The sequence below is a fragment of the Cajanus cajan genome, chromosome 9 (assembly GCF_000230855.2).
Source record: "Cajanus cajan strain Asha chromosome 9, NIPB_CcT2T_4, whole genome shotgun sequence".
Classification (NCBI taxonomy): domain Eukaryota; kingdom Viridiplantae; phylum Streptophyta; class Magnoliopsida; order Fabales; family Fabaceae; genus Cajanus; species Cajanus cajan.
Window position 1 is genome coordinate 18,304,447 of NC_138525.1, and position 21,082 is coordinate 18,325,528.

The 21,082-nt window shown below is 40.1% G+C and overlaps 2 protein-coding genes across 2 annotated transcripts; both read left to right on the top strand.

Annotated features, from left to right (window-relative positions):
• Positions 1–10,145: 10,145 nt before the first annotated feature.
• LOC109815476 (aldehyde oxidase GLOX) lies at positions 10,146–12,109 on the top strand. The gene has a single exon (XM_020380213.3). It carries the CDS (start codon positions 10,379–10,381, stop codon positions 12,017–12,019), a length of 1,641 nt encoding a protein of 546 aa, XP_020235802.2. The 5' UTR covers positions 10,146–10,378; the 3' UTR covers positions 12,020–12,109.
• A 1,723-nt stretch (positions 12,110–13,832) lies between these two features.
• Positions 13,833–17,557, top strand: LOC109815483 (retrovirus-related Pol polyprotein from transposon RE1). Its single transcript, XM_083064201.1, has 4 exons — positions 13,833–14,519; positions 14,682–16,494; positions 16,539–16,869; positions 17,017–17,557. The coding sequence occupies exons 1-4, from the start codon at positions 13,833–13,835 to the stop codon at positions 17,555–17,557; spliced, it is 3,372 nt and encodes a 1,123-aa protein (XP_082920327.1).
• Positions 17,558–21,082: the final 3,525 nt, after the last annotated feature.

Consider the following 21,082-nt stretch of genomic DNA (forward strand, 5'->3'; position numbering starts at 1 on the left):
AAGAGTTTTCGTCCCCGAAAATAGACTTACTTGGGAAAAGAAATGGATACCGCTCCCTGCACTGCTGTTCCACTTCCCAAGTAGCCTCATCGATAACTGCATCCCACAACACCTTCACCAGAGCAATAGACTTGCCCCTCAATTCCTTTAGCTTATGATCGACCACAACTACCGGAAACTTCTCAAAAGTCAGATTCTCCTTCACCCGCACATCATCCAGCTCTACCACATGACTCGGGTCATGAACGTACTTCCTCAGCTGGGACACATGAAATACATCGTGTAGGTTTGAAAGAGACGGTGGCAAAGCCAACCGATAAGCAACCGGACCCACACGCTGTATTATCTGATAGGGACCCACAAATCTCAGTGTCAACTTCCTTGCCCTCAGTGCTCTACCCACACCAGAAGTCGGATTCACCTTCAGAAACACATGCTCCCCTTCAGCAAACTCCAAAGGCTTACGCCTTTTGTCAGCATATGATTTTTGCCTACTCTGAGCATTCTTCATCCTCTCCTGAATCATCTTCACCTTCTCAATAGTCTGTAGGATCAGCTCCGGTCCCACAACCACTGACTCACCATCTTGATACCAGCACAGAGGAGTCCTACATTTTCTGCCATACAAGGCTTCAAACGGCGCCATCCAAATACTAGCATGAAAGCTATTATTGTACGTGAACTCAACCAGCGATAGGACCCTCTCCCAACTACCCAAGTGGTCTAACACGCAAGCCCTCAGCAGATCCTCCAAGGACTGGATTGTCCTCTCTGACTGACCATCTGTCTGCGGATGATAAGCAGAACTCAGCTTTAGCTTCGTGCCTAAGGCTTGATGTAGACTTTGCCAAAATCTAGAAGTGAACCTCGGATCTCTGTCTGAAATAATACTGGAAGGCACCCCGTGCAACCGTACTATTTCCCTCACATACAACTACGTCAGTTTTTCCAAGGACCACTTGATGTTGACAGGCAAGAAATGTGCACACTTGGTCAACCGATCAACAATCACCCAGATAGCATCACTATTCCTAGCTGACCTAGGCAACCCCACAACAAAATCCATAGTGATACTATCCCACTTCCATTATGGAATCTCTATCTGCTGCATCAAACCGCTTGGCTTCTGATGCTCCACCTTCGCCTTCTGACAGGTCAGACAGGCCGCCACATATTCAGCTATCTCCCTCTTCATACCAGACCACCAGAAAGTCTTCTTGAAGTCTTGGTACATCTTAGTCATACCCAGATGTATGCTAAGTCTGCTCTTGTGGCCTTCCTCTAACACAGCTCTCCTCAGCTCAGCATCCTGAGGTAGGCAAATTCTGCCCTTGAACCTCAAGATTCCATCTTCTCCCAGCTCAAAGCCAACAGCCTTCTCGGTACCTAGCAAACCAAGAAGTTTCACCAGTTCCATATCTTACAACTGCTTAAGTCCAACATGCCTCAAGAACTCACTAGTTATGGCGATCATCCCACAACTAATGTGATCCCGAGCTAACTCCACACAGAGGTTTAGATCTCTGAACTCCTCAACCAGCTCCAGCTCTATCACCATCATACTAGACATGTGGATGGATTTCCTACTCAGCGCATCTGCCACAACATTGGCCTTACCAAGATGATACATCAACTGGAAATCATAATCCTTCAGAAATTCCATCCACCGTTTCTGCCTCATGTTCAGCTCCTTCTGATCAAACAGATACTTCAGACTCTTGTGATCACTGAAGACGCTGAACCGAGCACCATACAAATAATGTCTCCATATCTTCAAGGCAAACACCACAGCTGCTAACTCCAAGTCGTGAGTGGGATAATTCCTCTCATGATTCTTCATTTGCCTTGAAGCATATGCCACTACTTTCCTATTTTGCATCAGCACGCACCCCAGACCCTGGTGAGAAGCATCACAGTACACATCAAAGGGTTCACCAGAATCTGGCAACACCAGCACAGGAGAAGTAGTCAACCTCCTCTTCAGCTCATCAAAGCTCCGCTCACAGGCATCTGTCTAAATGAACGGCTGCTCCTTCCTTGTCAGCTGGGTTAAAGGCGCCACTATCTTGGAGAATCCCTCAATGAACCTCCTATAGTAACCCACCCAACCCACAAAACTCCGAATATCAGTGACAGTTCTTGGACACTCCCACTGCAACACCGACTCCACCTTAGCCGGATCAACAGCAATCCCCTCAGCTGAGATCACGTGGCCCAAGAAATTCACCTCATCCAACCAGAACTCACATTTTGAAAGCTTAGCGTACAGCTGCTTCGCCTTCAAAATCTCCAGCACCAACCGCAAGTGCTCTCCATGCTCCTCCGGGGTCCTTGAATAAATCAGGATGTCATCAATAAATACCACCACGAATTTATCCAAGAACGGCCGGAAAATCCTGTTCATGTAATCCATGAACACAGCTGGGGCGTTGGTCATACCAAACGGCATCACAACATATTCGTAGTGACCATACCTAGTCCTAAAAGCAGTCTTCGGTATGTCACCCTCCTTCACCCTAATCTGGTGATAACCCGACCTCAAGTCGATCTTCGAGAAAACGGATGCTCCCCTCAGTTGATCCATTAAGTCATCTATCCGGGGAAGTGGATATTTGTTCTTAATGGTCAACTTGTTCAACTGCCGGTAATCGACACACAGTCGACTACCTCCATCCTTCTTTTTTACCAAAAACACAGGAGCACCCCACGGCGATACACTCGGCCGCACCAACTGCTTCTCCAGCAAGTCCTCCAACTGACCCTTCAGCTCAACTAGCTCAGCAGGAGCCATCCTATAGGGAGCCACTAACACTGGCCCCGCACTTGGAACCAAGTCAATGTTGAACTCCATCTCCCTAACAGGAGGCAACCCAGGCACCTCATCAGGGAACACCTCAGCAAAGTCCCTCACCACATCAATATCAGCTATAACTCTCTCAGTCTCCACACTCATAGAAGCAAGCAAAAGACAGCACTCTGCTCCATCTCTCAACAATGATTCAGCTTGGCCAGCTGAAATCAACAACTCATCCTCCACCTGAGGAAAGATCAACCGCCTATTGGCACAATCTATAAGAATGCGATTGGCAGACAACCAATCCATCCCTAAGATTATGTCAATGTCCACCAAAGGTAAATAAATCAAGTTCACCTTATAATTCTTCTTATTCACAACAATCGGACAGCTAACTCACAGCTCAAAAGCAACTACCGAAGCAGAAGCGGGCGTCGACACTAGCAGTCTCAACCCCAAATCACACACGGGCACACCCAGCATAGCAGCACAAGTATATGATATAAATGAATGAGAAGCACCAGAATCAAAAAGGATCAACACATCCTTACCAGCAGCTCTACCCTTCCCCTTCATAAGATCTGAGGAAGTAGAAGCTTCAGCCCCAGTCAAAGCGAATACTCTACCAGCTGTAGTGGGTCTGTCACCCCTCTAAGCATCACTTCTCTGGGCACCACCCCTCTGAGCATCACCTCTCTCTGGTCTACTTCTAGCAGGACAGTTGGTCGACTCATGACTCATCTGATGGCACTTGAAGCACCGGCTCTCCGTGTGTGGACAATCCTTGACAAAATGGGCCCCAGCACACCTGTAACATCTAAGAGTGGCACCTCCACCCTGTATCCCTCCACTAGCAGCACCAGAAGGTTGCCTAATGACAGGACCCCCTTGTTGTGGTTGGGGCCTATCATATGGCTTCCTCTAATTTCCTCATTTCTTGGACCCAGCCGGTCCCTCAGTAGTCTTCACCACACAGTTGCCACCTTCCAATCGCTCAACAACCTTCGCCTTCTCCACTAAGGCCGGAAACTCAGTGATGGCCATAGGCACCACCACCCTCTTCAGCTCATATTTCAGACCCTTAGCAAACTTCCTGCATTTCCAGGCCTCAGCTATACCTTGTGAATAGAAACGAGCCAGGTGCTCGAATCTCATCGCTTACAGAAACTGTCATCCCTCCCTGGTGCAACTGCATAAACTCAGTCTCCTTGGCGTGCCTCACGCTCTCAAGGAAATACTTCTCCAAGAACATCCTCCTGAAACACTCCCAATCAACAACCACTCCCCTAGCGGTCAGCATATGGTGAGTACCCCGCCACCAATGCTCAACCTCCCCAACAGTATGTACACAACATATGCCAGCCTCCTCTCTTGAGAACATCCCAGCACTGTGAAGATATTCTCCAGCTCACAGATCCAGTGGTCAGCTACCTCTGGATCTGCATCTCCCTTGAATTGTGGAGGATGGCATTTCTGGAACTCAACTAGGTACTGGCTCTCCTGTGACCCCGTGGGCCTTGCTGCACCAGCTGTAGCTCTATCAGCCTCCGCCCTAGCAAAATAAGCATTTTGCTGCTGCATAGCCATAACCATCATCTCCATGGCACGGGCTATCTGCTCATTAGTTCTAGTCATTGTCTACAAAAGTAACAGCATCTTTAGTATATAATAACTAAACCAAACAACAATCAAACAGCACAACAAAACATCACAACAATCAGCACAACAAACAACATAGCTAGACAGCACAACACAGAGCTCAACACAACAAAAGCCTAAAGGAACCACCCCCAAAGAGTGTCCACTAGACTCAAACTGCTCTGATACCACTAAAGTGTAACGACCCGACTGGTCTCTACACACAGCACGGCACACCAGAAACACCACACAGAAAGGAACAAGTGTATACATATAGTGTCTAGAATATATATATATATATATACATGGCCCAAGTCTGATTAGAGTTAAAGTGCACAAAATACATCAATAGCTACTACACCAAGTAGCTTAAAATAACAAAGCACCAAAAAAAATCAGCCTTATCTGCCATCTACATTCCTGCCACTAGCCACCAACTTATCCCTGCTCTACTCTCATACATAGTATGATCATTGCAGTCCAAACACCATGGAAACAACAAAGGGTAAGCTAGTGAAAAGAAATCAACATACATATATAACAATATGAATGTAAACAATTACAGCTATCAGCACATCAACTAGCTTATACTACACCACAACATTCGGCAATATCAGCACCGCAAAGCGGCAATATCAGCACTACATAGCAACAATAACAACACCACTCTAGTGGCTATAACAGCACCGCATAGCGGCAGTAACAACACTAACTTAGCGGCTATAACAGCACCACAATAATAGCTATAACAACACCACAAAAATGGCTATGACCAACATATAGCTCAGCAATATACAGCACAGCAAATCAGCATACAGCACAGCTAAGTAGTATTCAACACAGCTTACTACTCACAACTCATCTCATCATTCTGTAGTACAACAATATTATAATTCAACATTTAAAATCATCAATCACAACCCAGCTCAGCACGACAATATACATTTATTATTCAGCATTATCATCTAGTCAGCACAGCATATTCATCAATTTCAGCTTAGTTCGGCATAAGACAACATCCATCAACAGTTTTAGCATAAATCAACAACTATCAGCGCGAGGTTCAGCAGCAACCCATCAAGAAAAACACCTCATTTCCAACATGCAACTTCAAATCAAAGAAAAACCCCAAATTTCATCAAACCCGAAAACCCCAAAATATGAGTTTTTCATCAAAACAACCATCAATCTCAGCCAAAATCATTCAACATCAAACTATCCATGAGTTGCTAAACTCATTTTCATCCAGCCATCAAAAAAACTAACTTCCCTTACCTCGGTAGAAGATTTCGAGCTCCGGGAAAAAGAGAATGAAGAAAGAGGAGCCTGATCGGAGAAGAAGAACAAGCTTGCACAACAAGGGAGGAGAAAAGAGCTCCGCACACTCAGCTAGCAAAAATCCGAACCTACTCCACACCACCACCTTGAGACAGCAAAATAAGAACAATGAGACCCAAGGCACAAGAGTGAGCAAGGAGAAGAACAAGATAGTGAGTGAGAGTGAACGAGAGTAAGGGTAGGAGGGTGGAATGGGAAAGAAAAGGAAAGGGCCTCACACAAGATCGATTGAAAAGAAAAAAGGAAGTTAATTAATTTATAATTGAGGCTTGTTCCCAGAGATGGACTTTGGGGTTTGAATCTCTGAAAGCAACATCCATGTTTGACCTTATCTTGAGAAAAGCCATTGTGTCCTCCCGAGGCCAAGGGTTGGCGACGTAATTTCAGTCAACGTCTTCAACGTGCTCCGCTTTGGAGGCATTGTGTTGTGTGTTAGTATTGTTCAAAATAAAATTTATTTAAAAGGTTGACATCAGATGTAAATTATGTGTATATATTATAAATAGTACCAAAACCCCTCATTTATTGAGGGTACAATAGTAATTCTCAAAATATGATTGATTGTCAGTGTAAAAAACTTTACACTGTATAATGATTAACTCTTTTTTTAATTAGTTTTATTAACAATATTTATTGCATTAGTTATTCTATTTCTCTTCATTTATTTATCTATCTTATCTTTTATTTTTTTTATTCATCTATACACATAAGAATATAAGATAAAAAAAATCAATCTATATAGTCCTTTGTATAAGACTTACGTTTAATTTGCTAATAATGACAGATGTTCGATTTATACAAAATTTAAATAACGAAAACTTCCACAAAATCTCTATTTTTTTACCCAATAAATTATAGGAAAAAATTTTGCTCCAAAATAAAATATTTGAGAAAAAAAAATATTACCATCATCATTATTGTTATTATTGTTCCTATTATCATTATGTCGATCATCACCTTGCATCTTATTACCATCATTGTTACTATTTGTTGTTATTAAAATTGTTGTTGTTGCTGTCACTATAATTATTACTACTATTATCATCTTGCTTTAAGTAGAATTAATTAAAATAAATAATGTTAAAAGGGACATTGTAGTAAAATTAACTATTTTTTGTTTTTGTTATCTATCATTTATCAAACAATGTACAAACTAAAATGTTATTCTAGTAACTTGAACATTTGTCTTATGTGTGTGTGTTTATTTGTTATGACCCGCTCTAGTCGCTACACTAAACGAAATCACTATAATTAGTAGCGAAAACTTGACTACTATAATATACAGGATTAAAGAAGAGAACGTATCATACATATATATAGATCATGAATATACAAGTAAAGCACCTATACTAATATAGAAAAGTATATACATGTATATAGCAATCCCAAAATAATCCTATGTCATAGTGTTAATCAAGTACAACTATACAAGCTACCATAGTAGCATCGACACCAACCAAAAAGCATCGCCAAACCTCCAAGCAGCAACAACTCCTCCAACTTAGCTCTGATTTACTCTCATACAACGTATAATCATCATATTCCAAACCACATAAAAATAGAAAGAGTAAGTCAGAGTCCAAAAACATGTACGTATAGAAAACAATTTTATAGCCTACAACATCATAGCAAAACATACATGAAAGCCAAACACCCCAAAGCAAACATGTACCTCATCCACATCGTATCAAGCAAGACATTCAACAATGTAAATGATCACACCACAACATACATCATATGCAAATACCTCAACCAATACATCGTCACGCATTCATCTACGGAAATCTCCTAAATATGAGTAGTCTATGTGATTCTACCCAATCGAACCAACCCAATCATTTTCACACTCGAATCGTTGACTCGATCATAGCAAATTGGGAAACCAATCCCTTCTCTGGTTTATATCGGGTTTTGTCACTTATACTATGAAAGTCAAATTCCACCATTAGGAATAGTACAAATAGGTTTAGACTTTCCACAATCTTGACATGCATTACTAAGTCACATATGGAATTTGCGCATTGATTATCCTCAATGAACCATGCAGCCTTTTTAGTATTTGGTTAAGGATTGTAGCCCTCGACCTCCTACCTTACTCAACCATTAACTAATGACCTAGAGGAGACTCAACATGCCTCAAAACCCATCCAAGAGATACATTTACTCAAAGAGGATTTTCTAATAGTGGCTTATCCAAGCACTACTCAAAGGTTCCCTATGTGGGATCTTAAGTTTTCAAAAACCATTTCTTCTTCTCAAGTCCTAAGTTAGTCAACATGCCTTAATGTCATACAACATTCTCAACATCCACACTTCATCATATATCATTTATATGCATCACATCCAATCGATGCATATAGAGATCAACAACATTATACATATATACAATACACATATGCTTATCATCATCCAACACCATACAAACATCTACGTATGTCATATCTAATCAACATATATAGAACAATCATCATACACCATACAATCATCATATCATCCAAGCATCCCAGGCCCAGCACAACATATCTCATGTCTAGTGTCATTGAGGTAGGGAACTTTATGCCTCGCTCATGCTTGGCGCCATCCAAATCATGCTCGACATAATTGAGGTGGAGATGCCCTGGGACCTCATGCTTGGCATGGCAAAATTTCACACTCGACATCATATCAGACATAAAGTTTTTACCTTATTCATGCTCAACATCACCTTAGCGATGCCCAACGTCACCAAATTAGAGACTTCCCACGCTCTTACGCTTGGTGCCATTCAAACTGCGCTTGACGTCATCCCAATATGAGATGAGTCTCTCTCTACACGTCCAACGCCAATGATCATGTGCTTGAAAGTGATTGAGACAAAGCTCTCTGGTTAGAATGCACCTGATGCTCTTAGTGTGACTGTGATTTCTACATAATGTAAATCACGAAAATCGTCCTAAGCACCTAAAACTCAAAAAATCTAAAGCCTGCAAAACATCATAACATACATTTACATCACCCACAACTCGTTTTGGCATCAAAAACCACATGCAACCATAAATCAAGGGAATCACCTGACTTCACCTTTATGAACTCAAAACACTAAGAATTCAACATGCATTAAACCACCTCGAATTTATCCAACAATCAAGAATTCAAAGCAATTCTAAGCACATAAACTCAACAATTTAGCAAGAATCAAGTCTAACTTCCATTACCTCAAACTCCAACCATTAAGAAGAGGAAATGAGGAAGAGGAAGAAAAGAACTTCGAGAGTACTCCGCATTCGCACAAATCCTTAGCTCCAACAGCTTCAAATCACTAGCCCGAGGATCAAGGAACCTCTCATGACTCCAGGGAATTTAGAAAGAAGAGAAGAATATTCAAAAATTCTGAGCTTCTCACTCTACTCTATCACTGAGGTCTTTGAGAAGTTAAGTTTATGAGGCTTAATTCTCAAAAGAAACCTTTTTTTTCTTCTTAGGATCAACTAGATCTATGATCAGAGACTCTCATTATTCATCTAACTCACTTAAGTATAGTGTTACATTTTTTTTGTATTATTATAGTTTAATATATATCAAACAAATCCATATTTATAAAAAATGTTGTTTTGTCTCATTAATGTTAAGATAGTTTTGGAAAAAATATAAATTTATGATTTAATAATATTAACTAAATTAACCATTTTATTTTATCGCGAATCACAATTAACCAATCTTCCAAATCTTGATAAAATTAAGTAATTGAATCTTATAAAAATATTAAAGGAATATTGCTAATACAAGACCATCATACAATTTAGTTTTGATGAAGTAATTGAGTCTTATAAAAATGCTGCTTGGGCCAAGTTTTTCAATTTACATAAACAAAAATAGTTCTATGTTCATAATCTTCATTAAGCTTACAATTAAACATGTGGATCTACTAGTACATAATTATTTTAACTTAACTAGTAGTTTGAAGTTTGAGTCTTTGATATGTAATTATATTAAATATTAAAAAAAGAAGAATTTTACTATTCATAATTATCTTATTTAATCTGAACATGATTATTTTTTGTGAAAAATCCTTATGATTTGTATATATATATAAAAATCTTAATCAATCTTTACATTTGTCAAAACAAAAAGTTACTCATGAAAAAAATAATACTTAATTGTACGTTATTCATTAAACAATTATATAATAATTTATAATAATAAAAAAACAACGTATTTATCGTTGGACACAATTTAAATCCTGTATCATATATAACTCTGGATGTTATTCACCAATTAGCTTAATATAATAGGTGTTCACATTTAGCAGAAATATTGTCACCATATTATCAAATATAAAATTTAACTAATGAAATCAATAAAAACAACACCTACCATACTCCAAATGAGTTTTATCCCTTACCATTTTTCAAAAGATGATGTAAGAAAACAATAATAAAAGAGAAACAAGAAGGGCAACTAATTAAAATGAATGTTTGTACTTTGCAGTGTTGAGATATGTTCCGAAAAAACAACTGAGGTGTTTTTGCGTCATGACTCTGATTCTTGGTCACCTCTGCACTACTTAAACCCAGAAGCACACACAAGCAAATGTGTCATCACAGGGAGTGAGTTCACCACTCTCACACAATGACAGCAGCATCGCTTCTCCACCTCCTCCTCGTGGCTACCGCGGCGACCCTCTCCCTCCGGCCTCCATCCTCCGCCGCAGCCGGCAGCGGCCACTGGGAGGTCCTCCAGAAAAGCATCGGCATTGTGGCCATGCACATGCAGCTCCTCCACACGGACCGCGTCCTCATCTTCGACCGCACCGACTTCGGCCTCTCCAACCTCTCCCTCCCCGACGGGCGCTGCCGCCGCGACCCCGCCGAAATGGTCGTCAAGACCGACTGCTCCGCCCACTCCCTGGAGTACGACGTCGCCACCAACGCCCTCCGCCCCCTCTTCGTTCAAACCAACGTCTGGTGCTCCTCCGCCTCCGCCGCCCCCGACGGCACCATAATCCAAACAGGCGGCTTCAACGACGGCGAGCGCAAAGTCCGGTCCTTCTCCCCCTGCCCCACCTGCGACTGGCAAGAACTCTCCGCCCCCCTCGCCGCCCGCCGCTGGTACGCCACCAACCACCTCCTCCCCGACGGCCGGCAAATCATCGTCGGCGGCAGACGCCAATTCAACTACGAATTCTACCCGAAATCACACACCACCGCCAAAAACACCTACTCCCTCCCCTTCCTCGTTCAAACCAGCGACCCTCACGAGGAAAACAACTTATACCCCTTCGTCTTCCTCAACGTGGATTCCACCCTCTTCATCTTCGCCAACAACAGAGCCATTCTCCTCGACTACACCAAAAACGTCGTCGTCAGAACTTTCCCCACTCTCCCTGGCTCTGACCCCAGGTCCTACCCTTGCACCGGTTCCGCTGTTCTCTTACCCTTCAAAACCTCATCTTTGGAACCTCAAGTTTTAGTTTGTGGCGGAGCCCCGCGAGGCGCTTATAATAACGCCAAAACGGGTAAGTTTCTCGGAGCTTTGAATACCTGCGGCCGGATCAAAATAACCGACCCGAATCCAAACTGGGTCGTGGAAACAATGCCCAGAGGTAGACTCATGAGCGACATGGTTATCCTCCCAAACGGCAACGTTTTGATTGTTAATGGAGCCGGTTCAGGTAGCGCCGGTTGGGAATTCGGCCGCGACCCGGTTTTAACTCCGTTTCTTTATTACCCGAATAAACCAACCGGTTCCCGGTTTGAAACACTAAACGGGTCGAATACTCCTCGAATGTACCATTCCACTGCCGTTTTGCTTCGTGACGGGAGGGTTCTCGTTGCTGGGAGCAACCCTCACGTTGGTTATAATTTTTCCAATGTGCTTTTCCCCACGGAGCTTAGCGTGGAGGCTTTTCATCCCTCTTATTTGGAGGCCGCGTTTGATGACGTGCGTCCCCGAATCGCGTTTCCCGAGACGGGGACTAAAGTCGCGTATGGTCAGAAGGTGAGGGTGAGAGTCCACGTGGCGGGGGCGTTGGTTCGGAGTTTGGTTTCGGTGACGATGTTGTCGCCGCCTTTTAACACGCACTCGTTCTCCATGAATCAGAGGGCGCTCGTGTTGGAGCCTAGCGACGTGACAAACGTGGGAGGACCAACAACGTATGAGATTGAGGTTACCACACCCCAATCCCCCGTTCTTGCACCACCCGGTTTTTATCTTCTCTTTGTGGTCCACCAGGAAATTCCAAGCGAGGGAATTTGGATCCAGATAATTTGATCTTTATCTATTACTCCTAATTCGAATAAGAATAAACATCAACGTACATACACATATATATAAATATAGTTTAATCATCTCGTATTCTCATTGATCGACTATATTTAGTGTTGTAATATTCATGGTTTAATTAAGTTTATTATTTGTCAGTATGTAAAGTAGTAAAGTGTTCATTTCATAATACCCTAGTTGAGTAACGACAAAATTAACCAGGTGACTATTGTTGTACAAAAGGGTGGCGGGACGTTGTTATTATTGTTTGCGATTACTTTCTTACTTCTTATCTTAGCTCATTGTTTGTCGTCTACTGTTTCTAATCTTTGGTACTCTTTTGTTCGGAATAGGATAGAGATTAAACACGGGATGAAACTCCATTCATTAATTGATTATGAACAACCTATACGAGATGAATTTAACATCATATTTTAACTTAAAACATCCAAAGTCTTTTTCACTTGCATGTTATTCGATATACTTATAATTTAATGTGAGACTCTGCTTTCCACTTGCGCACAAACAGTTTTCAGATTATTTGTTTGTCACTATGGTGCAGTGTGTGATCGGAGCATGTGGGATATGCCAGGTCGTGCCAAGGTTTTCTATTATTGTAATGTGATACAGTGAATAGGAATTTGAAAAACGGCACAAAGTTGGTCGAGACATATACATTGCTATTACTACGATTTTTAATGCCGAGAAAATTATGGAAACTTGATAGTTACTACGGTTTTTAATGATTGGCTACATAGATACACTTTTTTACGTTTTGGGCAATTTGATAGCATGTTAATCCAATTAATATTGGATGTGATGTAAAAGGCTATGAATGTCGGTTCCCGCGTTATGTAAGGAATGATCAATGTAGTAACTAATATTTAATAGTTTGATTACTTAAATAACTTAAGAGGTTTTAAATTTTGCAATACCTTAAGTCATTGCTCATTATAAATAATGTACAACATATATGGAATATCAGTATATATATTATATAATATATTGAGATAATTAAAAAACTTAATATATTAATCAAAGTTAAATAACCAATTTCTGGATCAGGGGAAATTTGTACAATATTAATCCTCCTTGTCCGAACATCGGAAGTGTTATTACTTTCATTTATAATCTCTGATAAATTCAGGCGGATATGTTTATTTAGGGAGTTTGGTTTGGTTGATGATGAGTGCCTTTTATTAATTTTCATATCCAACTAATTAACAGAGTCTGGTACATGCACCAATTAATGCCTATTTATGATACATAACAATTCATCAGAAAAAAAAAAAGTAAAGAAGAAAACAAACTGGTTAAATTGTTCAATCTTTCCGAATGATACAATATATTGAGGACAATTTATTGTGAAAATTTGGTAGATATATACCAGTGAATGAACGTGTGCTGGAAAGCGATAACTTTTGATATATTAAAAATAAGTTTCTAAAGTTGAATTACGATCAAACTTTCATTATTAAGATAGAGTCGATCAATGATATAATCAGAATATAATATATAAGTGAAAGTAATTACTTTACAAATTTTGTAAAGTTGAATTATATTTAAACTTATGTTATTAAAAATAAAAATGTTAAAAATTTAGAAACATCTAGTTCTCTTTCTCGTTGAACACCATTTCCTCCTTAGGGTATTGGATAACATAACAAACAGATTCTGTTGTACATCTTATCATTGATTCAAATGTTTAAATTATTGTTATTATTATCTTTCTGTTTTCATTCAGTTGTACAAAAACTTTTATATATATGGTTGCTTCTCATTCAATAAAACACAATCAAAATTATTTATTTCAAACACTTATATGGTATCAGCAGCTTTTGCTTCACAGCAATCTAATCGATCCTCAATCATGTCTTCCCCCAACAACACCATCCCAATATCAGATTCCCAATCTGTTGTAGTTCTCAATAACCATGCAACTGTCAAGCTTAATGGCATGAACTATCCTACATGGAAAGTACAACTCAATGCCCTTCTTGTAGGGTATGATCTTATTCGCTTCGTTGATGGCCAACTTACGTGCCCAGCACCCAATCATCATGATTTCATATATTGGAGGCGCCGGGATCAATTGATTCTTCACGCAATCATCTCCTCGGTTGATCAAAAGGTGATCACATTGCTTGGAAACGTCAAGACATCCAAACAGGCATGGGATATCCTTAACAAGAGATATGCCAGCAAGACCTGTGCTCGAATCATGCACTTGAAGGAACGCTTAACTCGGTACACGAAGGGCTCTCGGTCCATGACTAAGTATCTTCATGGAATTAAATCCTTGGCTGATGAATTAGCCATCATCAACTCTCCTTTGGATGATGTTGATCTTGTCATCCATACCATCAATGGTTTAGGTGATGAATATAAAGAGGTTTCTGCTGCCATTCGCACAAGGGAAAATCCTATTGGATTTGAGGAACTACATGATCTTCTCTCTGATGCTGAAAATTATCATAAGAGGGATGACAATACTAATGATCTACAACTGGTGGCCACTACACATGCTACACAAAAGAGAAAGCATACCTATAACAAAAAGTCTTCTCCTTAGAATCATGGCTCATCTTTTAACAACTATCGTTCCACTTCTCCCGGCTCCTCTCGCAAGATTTTTTGTCAATACTGTGATAAACCTGGTCACACAGCTAAGGTATGTGATAAGTTACATGGCTATCCAAAACGCAATAATGAACCTGCTGCACATCATGCCCGCACCTTGCCGCAAAATGTACCAAATAATTGGATCCTAGATTCTGGTGCGACGCATCACATCACTAACGACCTAGACAACATGCATCTCACCAATTCTTACCGTGGACAAGATCAATTCATTGTTGGTGATGGTACTGCTCTTCCTATAACTCACGCTGGTACCACTATTTTACACACCACCTCACACCCACTTCAATTAAAAACAGTTTTACATGTTCCCACCATTGCACAAAACTTGTTATCTGTTTCATCCTTGTGCAAAACTAATGATGTCTCTGTTGAATTTTTTTCTGACCATGTTTTGGTGAAGGATCGGAAGACAAGAGTGCCTCTCCTCAAAGGACTCCATAATTGTGGACAATATCACATATCTTCCTCCATCATCAAACCAATAGCTCTCTCCTCCACCTCTTCATCTCACTCTCCATGGCACCACATCCTTGGTCATCCATCTGAACGCATTTTCAATCATCTAATCTCTCTGCATAAAATAAAAGCACAACCTACTGCCCCGTGTGTCTCATGTAGGATATCCAAAAGCCACAAGCTGTCGTTCTCAAGTTCGAGTTTGCACAGCAAGAAACCATTGGATCTTGTTTACACTGATGTTTGGGGTCCAACTCCTGTTAGGTCTTTAGATGGTTTTTTATATTATCTTATTTTTGTTGATCATTTTTCTAAATATGTTTGGTTATTTCCCTTGAAAAATAAGTCAGATGTTTCAATAATATTTCCTCAATTCAAAAATTTGGTTGAAAAATATTTCAATACACCGCTTGTGTCTATTTATTCTGATAATGGGGGTGAATTTCTCAAACTTAAACATTACTTAAGTCAACACGGCATCTCACATTTCACCACCCCACCTCACACCCCAGAACTTAATGCGACAGCTGAACGACGTCATAGACATATTGTTGAAACAGGACGTGCCTTATTACACCATGCAAAATTGCCACCACAATATTGGTCGTATGCCTTCACCACTGCCACCTACCTCATAAATAGACTACCAACCCCAATTCTCCAAATGAAATCCCCACATCACACACTACACCAAACTGAGTCCAATCCACTTCATTTGCACTCTTTTGGTTGTCTATGCTTTCCTTGGCTACGTCCTTATACAACAAACAAACTCCAACCTCGATCCAAGTCGTGCCTATTTGTTGGCTATTCACCCTCTCAATATGCTTACTATTGTCTTGACCCAACCACCAACCGTCTATATGTATCTCGTCATGTTTTCTTTCATGACAATCATTTTCCATACTCCACCCCTACTAACACCCTTAAACCCAATGACACCCAACAAACACTCACACCTATACCAGTCCTTAAAATTCAGCATACACCTGAACATAGACCAGCCTATGGCCCTGCAACCACCACACATTCTGATCCACCATGTCAAGAGGCACCAATGACTTCCGCTCCTCCACCAGGTAATCCTTCCCTACCCTCTCTTCCTTCAAATATTTATTCACCTCCTATTGACAATCAGTCTGAGAATTCTACTTCTCAAAATCGGCATCATATGGTCACTCGCTCAAAGAACAACATTCACAAACCAAAAAGAGCCTTCAGTGTCTCGAAACACCCACTCCATGAGAACCTTGAACCATCTACTGTAAGAGAAGCTATGAAATATGATCATTGGAGGCAAGCCATTTCTGCTGAATTTGATGCACTCATACGGAATGGCACATGGTCATTAGTACCACCACCAAAAAATCATAATATAGTTGGCTGTAAATGGATTTTTCGTGTAAAAAAAAATCTGATGGTTCCATAGACAAATATAAGGCACGTCTTGTTGCAAAGGGGTTCACTCAATGTGCCGGTGTGGACTTCCATGAGACTTTTGCACCAGTGGCGCGTCCACAAACAATCAAAGTGATTCTCACCTTAGCTTTGACCAACAAATGGCAGATGCATCAATTGGATGTTAACAATGCCTTTCTACAAGGCAATCTCTCTGAAGAGGTTTTTATGACTCAACCACCAGGTCTTAAAGATAGTCAACATCCGAACTATGTTTGCAAACTTCATAAGGCCATTTATGGGCTTCGCCAAGCGCCACGTGCATGGCAAGATGCCTTGAAGTCGTTCATTACTTCACATGGGTTTATCATGAGCAAGAGTGACCCTTCCTTATTTATTTTTGCAACTGGCAACATAAAATCTTACTTTCTTGTGTATATGGATGATTAACTGCTAACTAGAAATAATAATGACTTTCTTCATGGTTTTATTAGTGCTCTCTCTTCCAGGTTTGCACTAAAAAATTTGGGAGCTCCACATTACTTTCTTGGGGTTGAATTCATACCCACCAAATCTGGACTTTTCCTTTCTCAACACAAGTACATTCGTGACCTCTTGGAGAAATTTGACATGGAAGGGGCAAAACCAGCACCAACTCCTCTTTCCCCTTCAACTACTCTACAACTACATGATGGCACTGCCACTACTGAAGCCACATACTTCTACAAAATAATTGGCGCAGTTCAATATCTTACTTTAACTCGTCCAGATTTGTCATTTTCCATCAATAAACTCTCACAGTTCATGCATAAGCTACAACTCTTCATCTCCAACATCTCAAGCGCTTACTTAGATATATCAAACACAATATCAACTATGGCATTTCCCTTCAACCATCTTCCTCCTTCCACTTGTTGGCATACACTGATGCAGATTGGGGTGGGAACTTTGATGATAGGACCTCTACATCTTCTTACATCATCTTCTTTGGTGGCAACCCCATCTCATGGTTGTCAAAGAAACAACGAACAGTCGCAAGATCTTCTATAGAAGCATAATACCGGGAGTAGCTACTGCCACAACTGAGCTCATGTGGTTGACAAATCTACTCACAGAATTGAATGTTCCCATAGGACGTCCACCTCTCCTTCTTTGTGACAATGTTGGTGCCACGTACCTATGCTCAAACCCAGTACTACACTCAAGAATCAAACATATTTCACTTGACTATCATTTTGTCCGTGAACAAGTTCAAGCTGGAAAGATGTTTGTCTCTCATGTGTCAACCAAGGATCAATTGGCAAATCTGTTAACCAAACCATTAGCAACTACACGATTTCAACAATTAACAGTCAAGATAAAAGTCACAGACGGTGATTTTATCTTGAGAGGGCATATTGGATAACATAACAAACAGATTCTGTTGTACATCTTATCATTGATTCAAATGTTTAAATTATTGTTATTATTATCTTTCTGTTTTCATTCAATTGTACAAAAATCTTTATATATATGATTGCTTCTCATTCAATAAAATACAATCAGAATTATTTATTCCAAACACTTATACAGGGTTCCTTGCTTTTTAATATTTTGTAAGCATCTAATATACAGAAAGAGGTCATTTGCATCCCCAAATACTTTTTTATTTTCAGGGAAAGATAATAGACAAATCATCGACTCAACTGCATTTGCTAGGTAGCTAGTCTCTCTCTGAGGGGCCCAACACCATGTGAGAACACCCAAACTGTCCTGATATGACATTCTCATTTCTCAATAACAACACTAAAAGAACAGTATATATAGGAGTGTAATTAATCTTGTTTATTAAATATGAAATTATCTAGAAAAATCTTATTATGGTATTATATGGTTTTAAAACAAAAAAAAATAAATTTAAATATGTGTAATAAGTAATAGTGCTTTCAAAATTAATTATTGTCAGCATTAAACTAATAATTAATTAACAGAAGTTACTATCTATACTAAACACAAATTAATTCTTAATTTTGAAACTTGAGATATTGCATGCAAACTTGTTCGTAGGAAAAAGAAAATGTCTTCTGAGAATTAGCAATTCTGAAAATGTGTTTTGCAGATCGAAGGTAAGTGGTGCAAGCATTTATTGAAGACGTGATTAAATACCTAGTTAACTTTTTAAGTCTAACGTCTTGGATTAGTATGTATTGTTTAAATCGTTAGTGTAGATAAGTCAAACGATAAAATGCGATTATAGTTGTCTATAAATACGTGTAAATTTAATGAATATTGTAATAATATAATAATAATTACATTATTATTATTAAAGAAAACATAACTTTCATTGTCCATTTTTTAATTATTTATTTCTACCATACTTTTATTTATTTTTTATTTTCGTTCATATTTTTCCATACACTTTCATTTGCTTTAATTCTTTTTTCTTTACCTAATATAGGTTAAATGACAAAAAGAAATATTATGAGTTTTGCTTTAATTTATTTTAAATTAAATCACAAGTTTTATAGATTTTATTTTTGACTTAATGAGTCTCTCTTTTGATTTAATAGTAGAATTTATTAAAACATATAATTTTCAATTAATAATAAAATAAATATTAATAAAGGAGTATTAGAGAATATTGCTAATTGATTTTTATACTTTTACATCAAATGATTTATAAAATCATTTAACTTTCCAATTTCTATTCTCTTCTTTCTGATATCTCTTTCTTTTCTTCCCACCCCTTATTTTACAGATTACACAAAACCGTTGTTTTGCTACAGCTAGTGAGCCTGCATGGCGTGTGAGGAGTAATAAGCGGGCGTGGCAAAAGCAAGGGCATTAAGGCCATTGCGTTACAAATTCATAATTTTTTTCTATATTTTAAAATAATTTTTTTTAATTTAAATATTTAAATATTTATTATATTATTATAATTAATTTCTTAACATATAACATGTTCTTACCGGAAATCTGTCGTAGAGATGATCCTCCGAGTAAGATTGGTGAGCCTCCTTCGCTGGTACGCTTGATGTTCCAAGATGAGGGTAGTACCTGCAAAAGAGACTCCGATGCTAAAGTTAGGGTTTGTATGAGTGTATGTCTCGTATAAGTAATGCACGTACCTTAGTATGGATTAAGGTTGCGTTGGGCCTTGGGCTTGAGATCAGTTGTGATCTAATTAGATAGCGGATCTCGTCTGGACCGAGATCTCCTCAGATCAGTTATGATCTGGTTAAGTAACGAGCTGACGTCACGTAGCGCGTATCCGAGGTCGTCATGCGCTGCGATGCCGAGCTGGGAGCTCGGCCTTGCAGTACGGATAGTACACTACCCCCTCGAGCTCCGAAGACCGTAGGACGAGGAGTTAAGACCGAGCTCGTCAAGTGGTTGTGACCCCTTGCGTACGCGTGCTTGTTGAGATGCCCTGTGTCATAACTGATCATCTCCCGAGAACGTGCAAGTGGCGCGTTAATGGGAGTGACGGTTATGTAATGATGGTTTGCCTTTGTCATAATTGTTCTTCAATTAATGTGTCATCAAACGCGTTCCCGGGCCAACACGTGGCGTGACCGTTTTGAATTTGGGAGAAACCCTTTTCTCTCCCTCGCGCCTCTTCCCCTTTCACTTTACTCTCTTTTTTGCTTTGGCTTCTCGAATATGATAGCTCTCTTTGCCTTCTTGCTTCCATTCGTCTCCATTTTCACAGTTTCTGTCATCGTTTCTGGTAACCCCATCATTGTTAAGGTTGTTTTCTGAGGAAGAGTACCAGGCACTTCCTTTCTACAGTTTTCTTTTTTCTTCTTTCTCAACCTTCTCCGAGTCTTTCTATTTCTTTAATGGCTGGTGGAAGTGGTGTTGGTTCCTCCGCGCCTGCCAAAGGTAAAGGCAAAGCGCGGGGCAAGACGGCGGCTACCGGAACGGCCGCCGCCGGGAAAAAGAAGGAGGTGGCGCCGCCAGCGGACCTCGTTCCAGGTATTCCTGGGTATGACTGGGTTCGGTGTGAGATGGCGGGGGTCCAAAGCGTTTTTCGGTCCTTTCTTGAGGTTAATGGGATCTTGAAATCGTGCAGGGTTTGTGACAATTCCATTTCCTAGATGGTCCGGCTTGAACCTTGTCAGGCTGGTGAGGGTGTGTACATGGGAAAGTCTACCGACCCTCCCCACTTCTATATGTACCATTGGTTTTTTAGGGATTTAGGTGTCTGCCTTCCCTTCACTCAGTTCGACTGTGATTTTTTGAACTTTGTCAACTCGGCCCCTTGCCAGTTGCACCCCAATAGTTGGGGTTTTTTGAGGGCTTTTCAAGTCCTGTGTTCAGTTTTAGGGATAGAGGTGTCCCTTCCCGTCTTTCTTCATTTTTACCAGTTGAAGATAGGTGTTCCGCCATATGGCATACTGTCTCTGAGTGGGAGTACGGATGGGGGTTTGTTTGCTCTCTATTCTCAGTCATACAAAAACTTCAAACAAGAGTTTTTCTGAGTTGCTCTTGTGAATGTCGACCCACTGGAGGATGGGGCGTTCTACTTCGGCGGGCTGCCGAAATTCCCTTTCTATTGGTGCCCCAAACCGTCTAGGTTTCACGGGGTGGGCC